At 43.6% G+C, this 17,521-nt stretch overlaps 1 protein-coding gene across 1 annotated transcript in view; it reads left to right on the top strand.

Annotated features, from left to right (window-relative positions):
* Positions 1-17,521, top strand: part of LOC110513865 (A disintegrin and metalloproteinase with thrombospondin motifs 7) — a 146,837-nt gene that overhangs the window by 13,824 nt on the left and 115,492 nt on the right. The window contains exons 5-7 of the mRNA XM_036981387.1: positions 7,936-8,019; positions 10,171-10,295; positions 11,564-11,713. Of these exons, the coding sequence (XP_036837282.1) occupies positions 7,936-8,019; positions 10,171-10,295; positions 11,564-11,713 (359 nt within the window). The remainder of the gene's footprint in view (positions 1-7,935; positions 8,020-10,170; positions 10,296-11,563; positions 11,714-17,521) is intronic.

The following is a 17,521-nucleotide window of genomic DNA, read 5'->3' as shown; positions in this document are numbered from 1 at the left end:
TGTAGCCCTCATCCATCTCTTTTATCACTCCTTCCCCATGTCCTGTAGCCCTCATCCATCTCTTTTATCACTCCTTCCCCATGTCCTGTAGCCCTCATCCCTCTCTTATCGCTCCTTCCCCATGTCCTGTAGGCCTCATCCATCTCTTTTATCACTCCTTCCCCATGTCCTGTAGCCCTCATCCCTCTCTTATCGCTCCTTCCCCATGTCCTGTAGGCCTCATCCATCTCTTTTATCACTCCTTCCCCATGTCCTGTAGCCCTCATCCATCTCTTGTATCACTCCTTCCCCATGTCCTGTAGCCCTCATCCATCTCTTTTTTCACTCCTTCACCATGTCCTGTAGCCCTCATCCATCTCTTTTATTGCTCCTTCCCCATGTCCTGTAGCCCTCATCCATCTCTTTTATCGCTCCTTCCCCATGTCCTGTAGCCCTCATCCCTCTCTTTTATCGCTCCTTCCCCATGTCCTGTAGCCCTCATCCATCTCTTTTATCACTCCTTCCCCATGTCCTGTAGCCCTCATCCATCTCTTTTATCACTCCTTCCCCATGTCCTGTAGCCCTCATCCCTCTCTTATCGCTCCTTCCCCATGTCCTGTAGGCCTCATCCATCTCTTTTATCACTCCTTCCCCATGTCCTGTAGCCCTCATCCATCTCTTTTATCACTCCTTCCCCATGTCCTGTAGCCCTCATCCATCTCTTTTATCACTCCTTCCCCATGTCCTGTAGCCCTCATCCCTCTCTTATCGCTCCTTCCCCATGTCCTGTAGGCCTCATCCATCTCTTTTATCACTCCTTCCCCATGTCCTGTAGCCCTCATCCATCTCTTGTATCACTCCTTCCCCATGTCCTGTAGCCCTCATCCATCTCTTTTTTCACTCCTTCACCATGTCCTGTAGCCCTCATCCATCTCTTTTATTGCTCCTTCCCCATGTCCTGTAGCCCTCATCCCTCTCTTTTATCGCTCCTTCCCCATGTCCTGTAGCCCTCATCCATCTCTTTTATCACTCCTTCCCCATGTCCTGTAGCCCTCATCCATCTCTTTTATCACTCCTTCCCCATGTCCTGTAGCCCTCATCCCTCTCTTATCGCTCCTTCCCCATGTCCTGTAGCCCTCATCCCTCTCTTATCACTCCTTCCCCATGTCCTGTAGCCCTCATCCATCTCTTTTATCACTCCTTCCCCATGTCCTGTAGCCCTCATCCCTCTCTTATCGCTCCTTCCCCATGTCCTGTAGCCCTCATCCCTCTCTTATCACTCCTTCCCCATGTCCTGTAGCCCTCATCCATCTCTTTTATCACTCCTTCCCCATGTCCTGTAGCCCTCATCCCTCTCTTTTATCACTCCTTCCCCATGTCCTGTAGCCCTCATCCCTCTTTTTTATATATATTTTTTTTCATTTTCCAAATGACTACAACTTCCTGTGCACTGACCCTTGTGTTTTTAGCACTTCCTGGACGGAGGCCAGGCCAAGTCATCTGACCTCGTCCTCGCTCTATTGCCATGGAGCGCATTAGGAAACTTTTTTCCAAAACACAGTAACTGTTGGGTCCGGCTGCAGCTGTCAAGGAGGGCTAGCACAGGACGGTGTATCAGGAAAGGGGATTTCAATAACAGAGAGCTCCCCTGGCTTCACCGGATCAAGTGGACAATAAGAAGAAGAGGAAACACACATTATCCTCCACATCCTCTCAGGTGTCTTGTTTTCAGCCCAGCAAACCTCTGCTTTCAACTCCACAGCCTCCTGTTATTGTGTCAAGGGAGACTGTAGTGATCATACAGTGAGTGAAGAGCACTTCCACGGTAACGGAATTACACTGAGACTCCGATTTTTCACTTTTAAAATATATATCAAACAAAAAGCATTTGATTTTCAAAGTAAAAAAAACAACTCTATGCTGCACAACTACTTTTAACAATTTCCACTGAACATTTGACAAAAACACATTGCCAATCCTTGTGCTTAGAGTTCTACGGTTTGTTAAACTTTGAAATCAATCGTTTTTGTTTAGTATACAGTCGTGGCCAAAACTTTTGATAATGACACAAAGATACATTTTCAACAAAGTCTGCTGCCTCAGTTTGTATGATGGCAATTTGCATAAACTCCAGAATGTTATGAAGAGTGATCAGATGAATTGCAATTAATTGCAAAGTTCCTCTTTGCCATGCAAATGAACTGAATCCCCCAAAAACATGTCCACTGCATTTCAGCCCTGCCACAAAAGGACCAGCTGACATCATGTCAGTGATTCTCTCGTTAACACAGGTGTGAGTGTTGACGAGGACATGGCTGGAGATCACTTTGTCATGCTGATTGAGTTCGAATAACAGACTGGAAGCTTCAAAAGGAGGGTGGTGCTTGGAATCATTGTTCTTCCTCTGTCAGCCAATGGTTGCCTGCAAGGAAACACGTGCCGTCATCATTGCTTTGCACAGAAAGGGCTTCACAGGCAAAGATATTGCTGCCAGTAAGATTGCACCTAAATCAACCATTTATCGGATCATCAAGAACTTCAAGGAGAGCGGTTCAATTGTTGTGAAGAAGGCTTCAGGGCGCCCAAGAAAATCCAACAAGCACAAGGACCGTCTCCTAAAGTTGATTCAACTGTGGGATCGGGGCACCACCAGTACAGAGCTTGCTCAAGAATGGCAGCAGGCAGGTGTGAGTGCATCTGCACGCACAGTGAGGGGAAGACTTTTGGAGGATGGCCTGGTGTCAAGAAGGGCAGCAAAGAAGCTACTTCTCTACAGGAAAAACATCAGGGACAGACTGATATTCTGCAAAGGGAACAGGGATTGGACTGCTGAGGACTGGGGTAAAGTCATCTTCTCTGATGAATCCCCTTTCCGATTGTTTGGGGCATCCGGAAAAAAGCTTGTCCGGAGAAGACAAGGTGAGCGCTTACCATCAGTTCTGTGTCATGCCAACAGTAAAGCATCATGAGACCATTCATGTGTGGGGTTGCTTCTCAGCCAAGGGAGTGGGCTCACTTACAATTTTGCCTAAGAACACAGCCATGAATAAAGAATGGTACCAACACATCCTCCGAGAGCAACTTCTCCCAAACATCCAAGAACCGTTTGGTGATGAACAATGCCTTTTCCAGCATGATGGAGCACCTTGCCATAAGGCAAAAGTGATAACTAAGTGGTTCGGGGAGGAAAACCGATATTTTGGGTCCATGGCCAGAAAACTCCCCAGACTTTAATCCCATTGAGAACTTGTGGTCAATCCTCAAGAGGCGGGTGGACAAACAAAAACCCACAAATTCTGACAAACTCCAAGCATTGATTATGTAAGAATGGGCTGCTATCAGTCAGGATGTGGTTCAGAAGTTAATTGACAGCATGCCAGGGCGGATTGCAGAGGTCTTGAAAAAGAAGGGTCAACACTACAAATATTGACTCATGTAATTGTCAATAAAAGCCTTTGACACTTATGAAATGCTTGTAATTATACTTCAGTATTCCATAGTAACATCTAACAAAAATATCTAGACACTGAAGCAGCAGACTTTGTGGAAATTAATATTTGTGTCATTCTCAAAACTTTTGTCCACGACTGTACATTTTAAAGTGAAACATCTGAGTTCCCTAATTCTGTTACCATGGAATTGCCCCGAAGCAAAACAAACAGAGATGTCATCATCTTCCTCGGGAGATGCAGGAGCTTTCCATTGTCTAAGTGTGTTGACTAGACTAGTGTGAGGACGGCCATGTTGAAACTCATGAAAAGGGTGAAGAAAGATGGTATTTCGACAGCTCTCACGTGATACTGTCCGTCTGTCTTCTGTGGGATGCTGTCCTCAAACTACATTGACATGCAGGATGACAGAGTATTTAATTATTCCCCAAAATGATAATAGTGTTTTGGGTGAAAGGAAATGCAGCTAGTGAGAGAGCAATGTGTCTCGATGATGATCTAAACTACTGGTCTTTTTATTCTCGGCATTACAACGACAGATACATTGGCGGTGTGCAGTTTCACTTCAAAACGCCTTTCATGTTGGGAACAGTTTGGACCGTACCTAGTATGATAGACCAGTTGTTTCAGTCGGGTACATGGCAGCAGGCACAATGCCTATTTGAGTTCCAGTGCAGTGCTATTTGTTCAGCTATGCGTTTCATCTCTTTTATACTGAAGGCTTTCCCTGCCTTCGGCAGTGGAGCAAGTACTGGGACTCGGGGACAAATAGCATTTATGATGAAAGAGTCTCTTCATACATTGTGCTGGGGATATGCTGTCTGCAATGTCACTATGACGAAGCCCTGCCTGCAGAGTTAGAAGTTGGTTTGACACCAACAAGGGACGGTCATGGATTCCAATGTGACCAATGTCAGGATCATTTTTGAAAAAACGTTCACACAAAGTCAAAGTAAACATTTAAAAAAAATGTACGTTCATATTGTTTCCACGGAGGGGATCCCGATTTGACCAATGTCAGGATAATTTTTGAAAAAACGTTCACACAAAGTCAAAGTAAACATTTAAAAAAAATGTACATTCATATTGTTTCCACGGAGGGGATCCCGATTTGACCAATGTCAGGGGAATTTTTTCAAATCCCTGAAACTCAGTTCATAATATCAGCTCAGCTCAAAAGTCCCAATATTATTCAATACCCACATAAGGTTACGGTTTGGTGTGGCTTTGTAAATTTCACTGGACCAACTTTTGGTCCTAAATCAGACGAAGTAGGCCTATAATTTGATACGTTTGACCACCACTGTAAGTATTGGTAATGACTCATTTTCTCAAGCGTGAAATCCAAAAGCTTTGGTCCATGACCACAATGCATCACTCTGACCAATGATGACTCAATGGAGAAGGTAAATATTACTCAGTGTTGTTGTGAACAGATCAGAACACATCCAAACACATTAAACACCTTTGTATAGAGCACACATCTATGTTGCAAAGGACATACTAAGGTGTTATACTCTGCTTTATTTTAGGGCTGTTCCTGGGGAGCTACTGTCCTGTAGCTTTTCACTCCAACCCTAATCTACTGCACCTGATTCTAATAATTACCTGGTTGATTAGCTGAATCCGGTTAGTTACAGCTGCGGTTGAAGTGAAAACCTACAGGAGGGTAACTCTCCAGGAACAGGGTTGGAGTGAAAACCTACAGGAGGGTAGCTCTCCAGGAACAGGGTTGGAGTGAAAACCTACAGGAGGGTAGCTCTCCAGGAACAGGGTTGGAGTGAAAACCTACAGGAGGGTAGCTCTCCAGGAACAGGGTTGGAGTGAAAACCTACAGGAGGGTAGCTCTCCAGGAACAGGGTTGGAGTGAAAACCTACAGGAGGGTGGCTCTCCAGGAACAGGGTTGGAGTGAAAACCTACAGGAGGGTGGCTCTCCAGGAACAGGGTTGGAGTGAAAACCTACAGGAGGGTGGCTCTCCAGGAACAGGGTTGGAGTGAAAACCTACAGGAGGGTGGCTCTCCAGGAACAGGGTTGGAGTGAAAACCTACAGGAGGGTAGCTCTCCAGGAACAGGGTTGGAGTGAAAACCTACAGGAGGGTAGCTCTCCAGGAACAGGGTTGGAGTGAAAACCTACAGGAGGGTAGCTCTCCAGGAACAGGGTTTTAGTGAAAACCTACAGGAGGGTAGCTCTCCAGGAACAGGGTTGGGGTGAAAACCTACAGGAGGGTAGCTCTCCAGGAATAGGGTTAGAGTGAAAACCTACAGGAGGGTAGCTCTCCAGGAACAGGGTTGGAGTGAAAACCTACTGGAGGGTAGCTCTCCAGGAATAGGGTTGGCTAGCCCTGCTTTATGTTTATGTCATTACAATGTGTGGCGCTTGTTCAAGGTTCATCAGTTCCTATGCTGCAGTGTGAGACACCACCTTATTGGATAGGTCTAGCTTTGACAGCTACAAGTGGTTGTCTACCCAACAGCTTCAAAATTATCCACACAATTCATTAGATGGATTACTTCAAGACAAGCTGTCCTTAACGCGTCTATTTTGAACGTCTGCTTCTTTCCGTCAGATAGGTCCGCTATTTTATCACACTCCAAGTCAGAACAGGAAAGGTGTCAGCATTGGGTCCTTGACTTCTAAACATAACGAGGACTAAGTAACCCTGGAAGAGTTGGGGCTGATTAAACCAGTCTTAACGTATAAGTAACCCTGGAAGAGTTGGGGCTGATTAAACCAGTCTTAATGTATAAGTAACCCTGGAAGAGTTGGGGCTGATTAAACCAGTCTAAATGTATAAGTAACCCTGGAAGAGTTGGGGCTGATTAAACCAGTCTTAACGTATAAGTAACCCTGGAAGAGTTGGGGCTGATTAAACCAGTCTTAACGTATAAGTAACCCTGGAAGAGTTGGGGCTGATTAAACCAGTCTTAACGTATAAGTAACCCTGGAAGAGTTGGGGCTGATTAAACCAGTCTTAACGTATAAGTAACCCTGGAAGAGTTGGAGCTGATTAAACCAGTCTTAACGTATAAGTAACCCTGAAAGAGTTGGGGCTGATTTAAACCAGTCTTAACGTATAAGTAACCCTGGAAGAGTTGGGGCTGATTAAACCAGTCTTAATGTATAAGTAACCCTGGAAGAGTTGGGGCTGATTAAACCAGTCTAAATGTATAAGTAACCCTGGAAGAGTTGGGGCTGATTAAACCAGTCTAAATGCATTACCCAGCACTTGGCTCAAACACATTATTAGTCTGATGTCGTATGCCTCCCTCCTCCTGGAGAAGGGAAATAGTTCTTAGTGAAAATGAGCTCTCACTTTCTATTTAACCAGGCACCCTAGCACCCGTTCAGTGAGCCTCCTGAGCCCCTACTTAATGTAGGACTAGAAACATAAAGCCAGCGTGTGTGTGTATTACAATGTGACCTGAAAACTGAGGTGTGTGTGTGTGGGCGGCTGCCTCCAAGATGTTGCTAATCAGCCCGGGTGAAAGCTGCTGCTGCTCCTGCAGTGGTTGTTTGTTGTTACCAGAGAATCAAAGGAACCCTTAATTCACTACAACAGCTTGAGAGATAAGAGGGAGCAAGGGATGGATGAAAGGAATGAGGAGAGGGAGGGAAGGAGTGTGTGTGTGTGTGTATAGAGCTTTTCCAAATACCTAAAGGAAAAGAAGTATTATACCCTCCTGAACCAGGTAATTGTGTAGTTCAGATAACCTGGCCATCTGTCTCCTAAACCTCAACTGGAAAGATGGAGCATGTTAATACTGTAATCTGCAGAAGTGAGACCCGTGGATGTTGTTTTCTGCATCACATTGTTGCTTTGGAGAAATGTGAGCAGGGAACAGAAAGTTTATTTTTATTTTTTTATTTTTAAATCTTAAAAAAAAAAAAATGTACCCCCTTTTTTCTCCCCAATTTCGTGGTATCCAATTGTTAGTAGCTACTACTACAACACCCGTACGGGCTCGGGAGAGACGAAGGTTGAAAGTCATGCATCCACAGGAGTCGCTGGTTTGCGATGAGACAAGGATATCCCTACCGGCCAAACCCTCCCTAACCCGGACGACGCTGGGCCAATTGTGCGTCGCCCCACGGACCTCCTGGTCAGTTACGACAGAGCCTCGGCGCGAACCCAGAGTCTCTGGTGGCACAGCTAGCGCTGCAGTACAGCGCCCTTAACCACTGCGCCACCCGGGAGGCAGGGAACAGAAAGTTGACCAAAGTTATCAATCATTCTTTTGTGTTTCTGAAGGGATTTTCCAGACAGACTCATGTATAACTAATCATCACTGTCTGCTTTGCCTTGCCAGTGTAGTAGGAAACATTCCTCAGTAGACGAGAGAGTCCTTTATTTATAATTATTGTGATATACCTCATATGAACTGTATACCACACGTGGTCTCAATGAAAGACAATACAACATAATGGTCCTGGATTGCCTATTTGTTGAGAAGGACAGGTTTTTGGCCCAACCCACTGAGTCTAAATCATGTCCATTCTGTTTCAGGTGTCGGGGTTGTTTCATGATGCCAGCATTGGAAACCCTATCAACATTGTAGTGGTTCGTCTGATCCTGCTGGAGAAGGAAGAGGTAAGGGAACCACAGCTCAGGCCTGCACGTTACAAAACACCATTAGCAAACCACTGTCATTGGAGCTCCGTTTTAAAGACAGATTTAGTGAATCAGTGTTGAAAGACTTACAAAGGGTTCATTTGTGGCATAAAATGACTGCCAGATCTTAATGACAATGACCATTAATCTTATCCTAAAACAAAACTGTCAGACTGACCACAGCAAGATATTTTAATTCGATTTTAGCCATATAAAACAACAACAAACAAGGTAACACAAAAATAGCTAATTATGAATTGATCACAAATCCTAACACCAGTAGGCTGCAATAACAGATTCAAGTGGCTTGAGTCCCAGTGTCATACGAGGAAATGGAATATGTGACGCACATTGTAAAGATGTCGCGAAGTTACGTTTCTTTTCATGGCGTCGAGATTCCACTCTTGTTAAAACTAGTGTATGATCATGCATTGTCGCTTGAAACTAAGCAGTTATGCTCTTGGTAATTGGTCTAAACTAGTTCCAATGTCATTTTCCGTAAACAATAAAATAATATTATTAGTTTGTGTAATGATCTGAGGAAGTTCTGACTGCAGGCGATGACCGACTCCGTATGAGAGAGATTGAGACGGGGGAGAGATAGAGACAAGAGAGAGCGAGAGCCAGTACATTGCTACCTGCCTTTCTGTTTATTCAACTGTGAAGCAGTGTCTATTTCACTGTCCATCTTTGTAATGTTGTGCCATAATATCCTAGTCTTGGGGGAAAGGATTGTCTATTGCACTGCAACATTCTAGAGATTTACTTTGTTGGTGGAGGGGTGATAACAGAGAAGCTCATTAGCGAGAGAAGGAAAGCGAGAGCGAGAGAGTGAGAGATGGATAGCGCTAGCCCCATCTGACTACTGTCTCTATCCTCTTTCCCCTCCAGCCTTGTCGTCATCATCATAGCCAAGGTCTCAGTTACATCCTTCAGCCTTGTCATCATCACAGCCAGTTCTTCAGATACATCCTTCAAACAGCATTTTACATCAGAACACCACTGGCTCCCAGTGTAGGAAGTATAGGCCCCTACACCCTTCCCACAATGTGTTAGGAAGTGTAATGTGTAGCTAGTGCTGAAACAAATCTCTCTGAAGTCGTGGCTACTGGCTAATGGGAATGATGTAGTCTGAGAAAGGGCATGTAGGGTAAGTTTCCTAACCATTCCCTAACCAAATCGTCTGGAACTGTTCTAGAGGTCTCTGTTTCATGTCTATATTTTGAAAGAGGAATTGGCCAGATCAACTCAAAAGTTTGTAGTCGAAAAAAGTATTTGGGTGCCGATTTCAAAAGGCAAACATTTGAAAAAAGGAAGAACCTGTTTTCTTTTCATTTTTTATGTATTTATTTAGCAGGTCAGAGGTCAGAGCAAACGGAGGCATTTCGGCAAAGCCTTTGTCTAAAGCTGACTAAGCCTGTCGCCGAAACACGTTCGTTTGCACTGACTTCTGCTAAAAAAAATAATATTTGAACTTATTAAAATAAAAAACAGGTTCTTCCTTTTTTCACATATTCCACTGACACTGTAGTGTCTATACGTTGACACACAACCATATCGTTTAGGCTCCCTTTTCCTACGGGTAGACTCCTAGACTGTCGATGTTTACATCCCCGCAGAGTAAAGTCTGTGGTTGGCCATAATATGGATCTTAATGGGTTGTCATAATCATGCTTGAAAGTGCACATTTGAACCTTGAATGTAGTTTTGACTACTGAAGGTGAATCTAACTCTTCATCAAGAGCTAATAGTTCAAAGCTATGATAATATGGCCAATTGTATTACTTTCTAGAATGGCTGTCTAGTAGACACAGCAACATCTTTTAAATGCCTCTAAAGCAGTGATGTAGGGGTAATCAAAACTGGTGGGAAAACTCTCTGGTTGTAATGCTTCCTATTCTTTCAATGCTTTTTCCCACAAAAGGTGTGTAACCTGTGTTTACTTGACTACTGCTCTACAACGACCAGATAAAGGTCTCACAACCAGAGAACCAGTTTACAAACAGGAAATGATGTCATTATGAGATCAGATGCCATAAGCTACACAGCTTTGGGAAACCTCACCCCTGTTCATGAAGGTATCTGATGTTTCATTGTCTTACGTAACGATGACATCCCTGTGGTTGGCAGGAAGACCTGAAGATCACCCACCACGCTGACAACAGCCTGAGCAGCTTCTGTAAGTGGCAGAAACGGCTTAACGTGAAGGGAGAAGAACACGCGGTCCATCACGACGTGGCTGTCCTTCTCACCAGGTAATCCACTCCCACCAAGGCTGAATTCCATTTGCGGTCTATTGAAGAGAGGAGGTATACTGAACAAAAATATAAAGACAATATGCAACTATTTCAAAGATTTTACTGAGTTACAGTTCATATAAGAAAATCAGTCAATTGACATCTGTGGCATTTTGTTGTGTGACAAAACTGCATATTTGAGTGGCTTTTTATTGTCCCCAGCACAAGGTGCACCTGTGTAATGGCCATGGTGTTTAATCATCTTCTTGATACGCCACACCTGTCAGGTGGATAGATTATCTTGGCAAATGAGAAATTCTCATTGACAAGGATGTAAACAAATTTGTGCCCAATCATTTTAGATAAATAAGCTTTTTGTGTGCATGGAACATTTCTGAGATATTTTATTTCAGCTCATGAAACACGGGGCCAACACTTTACATGTTGCGTTTATATTTTTTGTTCAGTATACTTTCCTCTCTTTACTTGTGCTTTGTGAATAGTAGTACCTTTCGGTGCCGTCCTCGAAGCTGAAGGAAGTGATCCTCCCCGTAAGCATTTGTTCTATTTTATTTATCTCGAAACGCCCAAAATGTATTCCTCCTCACCATTCAGTCATGGAGGACAGTCCTTTTAAAACGATGAATGGAATGAATGTGAGACATTACGTGTAGAACACCATACTGGAACAAAACAGCCTTGAGATCCTTTGCCTACCTTCCCCTCCCATTGATGGCCTGACTGTTATTCGTTGTAGTTTACCACCAGAAACGAATTGTATTTTCCCTTCTTAATTGAATAGACCTTTTTTTCCTCCCTCGCTCCATCTCTTTGATGAGACCGCTTTCCACTCAAAGCCACTCATTAAACTACGACCCTTTTGTTTGACAAACGAGTGCAATTAGAGGCTCCACCAGAACTTTAATTTGAGCAGCGCCACAACAAGGATATTTCCAGAGATTTGGTGACATTCCCTGGACCTGTTTCAGAAGGTAGTTGGAGCTCCTGAGTTGTACTTTTCTGCAATTGTTTTAATTTAAGTAGCTTTTCCACAGAGACTCATCCCACCGGTCATGGTCTTGATAGATTCAGCACATTAAACACATGTCAAGAATAGGAAGTGATGATGTTAAAGGTCATTGTTGTGCTCCTTATTACAATGTCTCAGTCCTTATCTCCCTCTGTTCTCTCCTTCTTTCCCTCTTTCCTCCTTTTCCCTCTCCTTCCCTCATCCTCTCGTCTTCTCTCCCTCCTCTCCTCCCTTTTCCTCTCCCTCCTCTCCTCAGAAAGGACATCTGTACGGCCATCAATAAGCCCTGTGAGACCCTGGGCCTGTCTCATGTGGCAGGAATGTGTCAGCCCCACCGCAGCTGCAGCATCAGTGAGGACACGGGCCTGCCGCTGGCCTTCACCGTCACCCACGAGCTCGGGCACAAGTAAGTGCATCGCATGTGGGTATGTTTGGCAGCATGAGTGAAGGATGCTTTGTTGTGAAATAGGAAGCTGATTCTAGATTTAATTTTGGATTGGAGATGCTTATTGTGAGCCTGGAAGGAGAGTTTACAGTCTAACCAAACACCTAGGTATTTGTAGTTGTCCACATATGCTAAGTCAGAACTGTCCAGAGTAGTGATGCTGGAGAGGTGGGTAGGTGCGGGCAGCGATCGGTTGAAGAGCATGCATTTAGTTTTGCTTGCATTTAAGAGTAGTTGGAGGCCACGGAAGGAGAGTTGTATGGCATTGATTCTCGTCTGGAGGGTAGTTAACACAGTGTCCAAAGAAGGGCCAGAAGTATACAGAATGGTGTCATCTGCGTGGAGGTGGATCAGAGAATCACCAGCAGCAAGAGCGGCATCATTGATGTATACAGAGAAAATAGTTGGCCCGAGGATTGAACCCTGTGGCACCCCCCTAGAGACTGCCAGAGGTCCGGACAACAGGCCCTCCGATTTGACACACTGAAGTAGTCTGAGAAGTAGTTGGTGAACCAGGCGAGGCAGTCATTTGAGAAACCAAGAGTCTGCCGATAAGAATGTGGTGATTGACAAGAGTCTAAATCCTTGGCCAGGTCGATGAATACAGCTGCACAGTATTGTCTCTTATCGATGGCGGTTATGATATCGTTTAGGACCTTGAACGTGGCAGAGGTGCACCCATGACCAGCTTGGAAACCAGATTGCATAGCGGAGAAGGTACGGTGGGATTCGAAATGGTCGGTGATCTGTTTGTTAACTTGGCTTTCGAAGACCTTAGAAAGGCAGAGTAGGATAGATATACAGTGCCTTGCGAAAGTATTCGGCCCCCTTGAACTTTGCGACCTTTTGCCACATTTCAGGCTTCAAACATAAAGATATAAAACTGTATTTTTTTGTGAAGAATCAACAACAAGTGGGACACAATCATGAAGTGGAACGACATTTATTGGATATTTCAAACTTTTTTAACAAATCAAAAACTGAAAAATTGGGCGTGCAAAATTATTCAGCCCCTTTACTTTCAGTGCAGCAAACTCTCTCCAGAAGTTCAGTGAGGATCTCTGAATGATCCAATGTTGACCTAAATGACTAATGATGATAAATACAATCCACCTGTGTGTAATCAAGTCTCCGTATAAATGCACCTGCACTGTGATAGTCTCAGAGGTCCGTTAAAAGCGCAGAGAGCATCATGAAGAACAAGGAACACACCAGGCAGGTCCGAGATACTGTTGTGAAGAAGTTTAAAGCCGGATTTGGATACAAAAAGATTTCCCAAGCTTTAAACATCCCAAGGAGCACTGTGCAAGCGATAATATTGAAATGGAAGGAGTATCAGACCACTGCAAATCTACCAAGACCTGGCCATCCCTCTAAACTTTCAGCTCATACAAGGAGAAGACTGATCAGAGATGCAGCCAAGAGGCCCATGATCACTCTGGATGAACTGCAGAGATCTACAGCTGATGTGGGAGACTCTGTCCATAGGACAACAATCAGTCGTATATTGCACAAATCTGGCCTTTATGGAAGAGTGGCAAGAAGAAAGCCATTTCTTAAAGATATCCATAAAAAGTGTTGTTTAAAGTTTGCCACAAGCCACCTGGGAGACACACCAAACATGTGGAAGAAGGTGCTCTGGTCAGATGAAACCAAAATGGAACTTTTTGGCAACAATGCAAAACGTTATGTTTGGCGTAAAAGCAACACAGCTGAACACACCATCCCCACTGTCAAACATGGTGGTGGCAGCATCATGGTTTGGGCCTGCTTTTCTTCAGCAGGGACAGGGAAGATGGTTAAAATTGATGGGAAGATGAATGGAGCCAAATACAGGACCTATCTGGAAGAAAACCTGATGGAGTCTGCAAAAGACCTGAGACTGGGACGGAGATTTGTCTTCCAACAAGACAATGATCCAAAACATAAAGCAAAATCTACAATGGAATGGTTCAAAAATAAACATATCCAGGTGTTAGAATGGCTAAGTCAAAGTCCAGACCTGAATCCAATCGAGAATCTGTGGAAAGAACTGAAAACTGCTGTTCACAAATGCTCTCCATCCAACCTCACTGAGCTCGAGCTGTTTGGCAAGGAGGAATGGGAAAAAATTTCAGTCTCTCGATGTGCAAAACTGATAGAGACATACCCCAAGCGACTTACAGCTGTAATCGCAGCAAAAGGTGGCGCTACAAAGTATTAACTTAAGGGGGCTGAATAATTTTGCACGCCCAATTTTTCAGTTTTTGATTTGTTAAAAAAGTTTGAAATATCCAATAAATGTCGTTTCACTTCATGATTGTGTCCCACTTGTTGTTGATTCTTCACAAAAAAATACAGTTTTATATCTTTATGTTTGAAGCCTGAAATGTGGCAAAAGGTCGCAAAGTTCAAGGGGGCCGAATACTTTCGCAAGGCACTGTAGGTCTGTAGCAGTTTGGGTCTAGAGTGTCTCCCCCTTTGAAGAGGGGGATGACAGCGGCAGCTTTCCAATCTTTGGGGATCTCAGACAATACAAAAGAGAGGTTGAACAGGCTAGTAAAAGGGGTTGCAACAATTTCGGAGGATCATTTTAGGAAGAGAGGGTCCAGATTGTCTAGCCCTGCTGATTTGTAGGGGTCCAGATTTTGCAGCTCTTTCAGAACATCAGCTATCTGGATTTGGGTGAAGGAGAAATGAGGAGGCTTGGGCAAGTTGCAGTGAGGGGTGCAGAGCTGTTGGGTTAGCCAGGTGGAAAGCATGGCCAGCCATAGAAAAAGGCTTATTGAATTTCTCAATTATTGCGGATTTATCGGTGGTGACAGTGTTTCCTAGCTTCAGTGCAGTGGGCAGCTGGGAGGAGGTGCTCTTATTCTACATGGTCTTGTCACATGGTCTTGTCACATGGTATGTCACATGGTTGGATGTGTCACATGGTTGGATGTGTCACTTGGTTGGATGTGTTTGATTTGCCATCTCTTCTGTGATTATTGGTTGAATGTTAAGTGTTACAGTGCCTTCACAAAGTATTCCACATTTTTAAACGGATAAAAAAATATATAAATCCTCACCCATCTACACACAATGCCCCATATTGACAATGCGAAAACATGTTTTTATACATTTGTTATTACATAAATATCTAGTTTGCTTAAGTATTCACATCCCTTAGTCAATACTTTGTAGAAGCACTTTTGGCAGCGATTACAGCTTTGAGTCGTCTTGGGTATGTGTCTGGATCAGCTTTGAGTCGTCTTGGGTATGTCAGGATCAGCTTTGAGTCGTCTTGGGTATGTCAGGATCAGCTTTGAGTCATCTTGGGTATGTGTCTGGGTCAGCTTTGAGTCGTCTTGGGTATGTGTCTGGGTCAGCTTTGAGTCGTCTTGGGTATGTGTCTGGGTCAGCTTTGAGTCGTCTTGGGTATGTGTCTGGGTCAGCTTTGAGTCGTCTTGGGTATGTGTCTGGGTCAGCTTTGAGTCGTCTCGGGTATGTGTCTGGGTCAGCTTTGAGTCATCTCGGGTATGTGTCTGGGTCAGCTTTGAGTCGTCTCGGGTATGTCTGGGTCAGCTTTGAGTCGTCTCGGGTATGTCTGGATCAGCTTTGAGTCGTCTTGGGTATGTCTGGATCAGCTTTGCACAACTGGATTTGGGGATTTTTTCAAACTCTTAAGTTAGATGAGGAGCGGCGGTGAACAGCCGTCTTCAAGTTTTTCCACAGATTTTCAATGGGATTCAAGTCTGGGCTTTGGCTGAGCCACTAAAGGACTTTCCCATTCTTGTTCTGAAACTATTCTAGCGTTGCTTTGGCTGTATGCTTGGGGTCATTGTCCTGTTGGAATGTAAATATTTGCACCAGTCTAAGGTTGTTTGCACTCTGAAGTAGCATCTTACCAAGGATGTTCCTGTATTTGGCTCAATCATTGTTCCCTCTATCATGACCAGTCTCTCAGTCCCTGCTGCTGAAAAGCATCCCCATAGCATGATGCTACCACCGCCATGATTCACGGAAGGGATGGTGTTAGAAGGGTGATGAGCTGTGCCTGGTTTTATCCAGATATATCCCTTTGTATTCAGGCCAAATAGTTACATTTTTGTCCCATCAGACCACATAATCTTTTGCCTTATCTGAATCTTTCAAGTGCCTTTTAGGAAACTCCAGACGTGCTGTCATGTGCCTTTTCCTCAGGAGTGGCTTCCATCTGTCCACTCTACCATAAAGCCCAGATTGATCAATTGCTGTAGAGACTAGTGTCCTTCTGACAGGCTCTCCCATCTCAGCCAATGAACTCTGTAGTTCTGTCAGTGGTTATTGGGTTATTGGGTTTTTGGTCACCTCCCTGACCAAGGTTCTTCTTGCCCGGTTGCTCAGTTTGGTTGGATGGCCAGCTCTATGCAGAGTCTGGGTAGTTCCATATTTTTTTTTTCAATTACACAATGATGGAGACCATTGTGCTCTTGGAAACTTCAACAATCTAGAAAATATTTGATACCCTTCCTCAGATATACCGTGAGCTCCAAAACTATTGGAACGGTGACACGTGTTGTTTTGACTCTCTACTCCAGCACGTTGGATTTAAAATTATACGAGGACTATGAGGTCAAACCCCCACGACATTCTAACCTCTCAACATTTCAATTAAAACCTGGAAGGTTAGCACAAATATCATACCCTCCCAAAAATGCCAACCTCCCAGGTTGTAATAGAAATGTTGAGAGGTTAGAATGTATTGGGGGGGTTGACCTCATAGACATTATATCATTTTAAATCCAAAGTGCTGGAGTACAGAGCCTAAACAACAACACGTTTGGTGCTTACTGTATGTCTCATCACAGTTCTCTCTCTAAGATCTACAGACAGTTCCTTGGACTTCATGGTATAGATTCTGCTCTGACGTGCACTAAATCAAGTCCAAACTATTGGTGGCCACAGGTGGACTCCAATCAAGTTGTAGTGACATCTCAAGGATGTTCAAAGGAAGCTACATTTGGAGTGTCATAGCAAAGAGTTGTGAATACTTATGTTAATTTGTTATTTCTGTATTTTATTTCCAATAAATTTGCAAAAATGTCTAAAAACATATTTTTTCACTTTGTAATTATGGGGTACTGTGTGTAGACTGGGTGAGAAAAAAATATATTTAGTCCTTTTTTTAACTGAGGCTGTAACACAACAAAATGTGGAATAAGTCGAGGGGTTTGAATGCTTTCTGAAGGCACTGTGTGCGTTGTGTGTTGAGTGTCTGGGACTATCAATCAAGAAGACAATTAATGTCATATTTGAATGGCTTGATGTCGAGATTTGACAATTAATGAATTATCTGCTTACAGTTTATTCTTCATGAAATGATTTGTAGTGGCACAAAATGGTCCTTACTGCGACAGTATTTTAATTATTAATTAAATATACTCACATATATTTAGTCAATTTTCTAGGAATAGATTAGTTTACAGTACAAAACACCCAATTAATTCATGATTAGTGCATCAGAGTGGGTATTGGATTTGCACATGGAATATTCTCTGCCCTCTGTTTACGAGCACTTCGATGTTTAATGCATTTAAATGCATAACATTATCATATATACGATATTTAAATTCTGCTTTTGCAAAAAAAAAAAAAATGTCCTGTCAATGTGCCCAGGGATTCACTAAATCATCAACTTACTAGCTAAACATACACATAACATCTAATTTAAACTACACTATTTCTTCCCCACTGCATATTTCATGTTTTTGTTCACACCAGCGAACACATTCTACCCACTCAAATCAAATCCAATTTTGTTTGTCA

The sequence above is a fragment of the Oncorhynchus mykiss genome, chromosome 6 (genome assembly GCF_013265735.2).
Source record: "Oncorhynchus mykiss isolate Arlee chromosome 6, USDA_OmykA_1.1, whole genome shotgun sequence".
Lineage (NCBI taxonomy): Eukaryota > Metazoa > Chordata > Actinopteri > Salmoniformes > Salmonidae > Oncorhynchus > Oncorhynchus mykiss.
This window is presented reverse-complemented; position numbering and strand designations above follow the sequence as displayed.